This window comes from Pundamilia nyererei, unplaced genomic scaffold (assembly GCF_000239375.1).
Source record: "Pundamilia nyererei isolate P.nyererei 1_Seehausen unplaced genomic scaffold, PunNye1.0 scaffold00088, whole genome shotgun sequence".
Classification (NCBI taxonomy): Eukaryota; Metazoa; Chordata; class Actinopteri; order Cichliformes; family Cichlidae; genus Pundamilia; species Pundamilia nyererei.
In genome coordinates, this window is record NW_005187489.1 from 2571318 (window position 1) to 2574241 (window position 2924).

A 2924-nucleotide genomic window follows, 5' to 3' on the forward strand; every position below is an offset into this window, starting at 1 on the left:
CCCACTATCACAGCTGCTGACTCAGCAAATGTTCTGCAGGAAACTGGAGCCGTGTTTTTACCAAGTGAACAATGTCAGCAGGTTGAACTCGTTAGTCAGTCAAATCCAGCCGAGCGCCGTTTGCTGCTTCAATGAAGATAAAATCATAGGAAATCTGACCGCCTAACACGGCTAATGCAGCTAATCTGCTCCGGATGCACTTCTGATCCATTTTTTCCACTTCGCGCGTCTGAACTTGCCGTTTTTATGTTTCCAAAGTCTCAAACTTTCTGACGTCTTGCAGATTTTTAAATAAAACAGTGTCTAACAAAGAAGTGCTGCACAGGTAGATTTGGAGGAAATGCCCTCGCAGAGCCGTCAGTGCTGCCGTTTATTAAACCAACAGTGACGATTTATAAAGACATCTGCTCATGTTTGAATACGATGACACGGTCAGCTGGCAGCAAACATGATGGCTCATGAAACAATGTGATCAATCAGCTGATCGAGTCACATAAACTCTGAACCATCTTCATGTTTCTGTTTATTTAAAAAGGACTATGAATAGACTTAAATTCAGTGTGTAAATATGTCAGATTTAGCCACTAATTTTCATCTAAATCACAGTTATGGACAAACAATAAAAACTAAGAACCAGGCCTCAAGAAATCAAAAACTAAATAACTGGACCAGTAAAGTAATGCAAACAGAGCTGAAGCTGAAACCACGACACATAATCTCTTCTCTGCTTTCATCTGGACCTCATGGACGAGGCGCCCGAGAAACAAACCAGAAAATCTCAAAACGGCTAAAAATAAAAATCTGAAAAAAAAAAAAGCAGATTCGACAACATCTGGAGTGAAAGTGTAGAAGATCACTCTCCTGTGAGAGACGGCAGAGGTCCTAATGATCTGACTCCCAGATTTTCCATCGATCACCAGGATGTTCCACATGTTCTAACTGATGAGACAAAAAAACAAAACACTAAAACCTTCATTCCAGCTCTGAAGCATCTCTGAGCTCAAACTACACAGAGAGGAATAACTGATGATCCAAAGGAAGCAACAAGAACAAACCCCTGACCTATGAGCCGACAGCTGATCGATCAATATCACCCAGAATCCGAGTGATCGTCAGCAGCTAGGAGTTTCTGCACTCAGAGTTCAATAAAGACGTGAAGATAAATTCATTTTGTATATTTGTTTAATATTGATCTGCTTCTCCTCTCAGGGTGGAATATAAGCTGCTCTGACGTTATGCACACGTAGGTATGCATCTGTAATCTCTGATGATTAACTCAGACCCACCTTGGAGTGTTTGGAGGATGACATCGGGCTTCCCGGCGCCGCGTTCATGTCGAGGCTGATCACGGACGTCCAGTCAGACTCGGTCTGGTAGCTGAACTCTGTGGAAACGCTCATCTGGTCGGGGTCGAGGCTCCTGGTGCACAGAGGCAGGAAACAGAGGGGAGAGGATGTTATGTCACCGACCTTTGTTTCTGCTCTCATTGTGCTTGTGCGTGTGTCTGTGTTCATTAAAACACACACTTCACAACAGAAAAGCACAACAACATCCCAGGAGATGAACCACTAAGCAAAGCACATCCTCAAATCCTCCAATCTGAACCCCAAATTCAGCAGTTTGCTGAAGTAAACACAAACATGCAGCAGTGATAGAAACACCATCACGTCCTGCTGTCCTCCACCTGAAACACACAACACCACAGAAACATGAACAGCTGTGCACAGCAGCTGCACTTTCTCTCTTTCCCATTATCACTGGTAAGATTTCCAATTACTCTGAAAAATGATGGACTTTAAAAACATGAAGGATTAAAATTAATTTCCCGTCTAAAAGTCAAAGTTCTGCTTAAAACCTCACGGTGACTACATCTGTCATTATAATGACAGCTCTCCTGCTAACACACTACAGATAAAGCACCATACCAGACCAGCATGTTATTTAATGTCCTCAAGTGCAAACACACACCCATGCACGCGCGCGCACACACATGCAAACACACGTGCTGCTTCACGTCAAAGCTGCTGTGTTGGTTTTCTTCTCACACCTCTGATTGTTTTAGAGGTTAAACAAACGAACAGGCGAGCCAGAAAAATGACACCTGACGAGGAACGCTCGCTCCCTGCATGCACGCCGCTCAGACCGAGCAATTAGAGCGCCGCAGAGGATTGTAGAGCACGTGTGAGGCATGAGGAGATGTAAGTACTTCAAGGAGGAGCAGTTTCATGCAGCGTTTACAGACTGCAGTCGTGCAGGACGTCAGCAGACCTCCATGTGTTATGCTTGTCTTCATTTAGAGTTTGACTCCATCATCAGAGTGCAACACAAAGTCAGTTAAACTGTTCCTAACTGGACCGTGAGGCAGAAACCATTGTGTGCGCTCTCTTTATCCTTGCTGAGTTTTCTCTAGCTTTGCTTTTTGCTGTTGACAGCATGAGTCGCTACCTGCAGCCTCTCAGGTGGAACAGGCGAGGACATCCATGGGTGTCATCATGAGGTTTGCTGTGTCTCTGAGCACAGAGTGAGGAGGAGATGCCAGGAGACAGCTCATCATACGGGGGGGACCTGGAAAGGACCTCCTCCATCAGCAGGATCATGCTGATGGAGGATGGTATGTGCTCCTTTGTGTGAGGAGGAACGGGATGAGCCTTCAGCTGCTCCCTCATGTGACTCCCAAAGTCTCGTCTAACACTTAAGTTCAGCTCCAGATCAGTGAAAGAACGTCTGATCGGCATCATCTGACCACAACAATCTTTCTGTACCTGCAGCTGTCCTGAGCTCACAACTGCTTTTTAAATTAATCTGTTCATTTCTTCACTGAATCAAATTGAGTTTGACACTCTGTGCTTTAAACTAGCTGCCCAAAGGTGTTACCAAGATGGCTGCTAAGTGATGAAATAAACTTCTAGAAGACAGCTGGCTTA

At 44.8% G+C, this 2924-nt stretch overlaps 1 protein-coding gene across 1 annotated transcript in view; it reads right to left on the minus strand.

Moving 5' to 3' along the window:
- Positions 1–2735, minus strand: part of crybg1 (crystallin beta-gamma domain containing 1) — a 28625-nt gene extending 25890 nt beyond the window's left edge. Inside the window, exons 1-2 of the mRNA XM_013912369.1 lie at positions 2446–2735; positions 1287–1419 (exon numbers count right to left, since the gene is read on the minus strand). Coding sequence (XP_013767823.1) covers positions 1287–1419; positions 2446–2735 — 423 coding nt within the window. The remainder of the gene's footprint in view (positions 1–1286; positions 1420–2445) is intronic.
- Between the last annotated feature and the right edge of the window lie 189 nt (positions 2736–2924).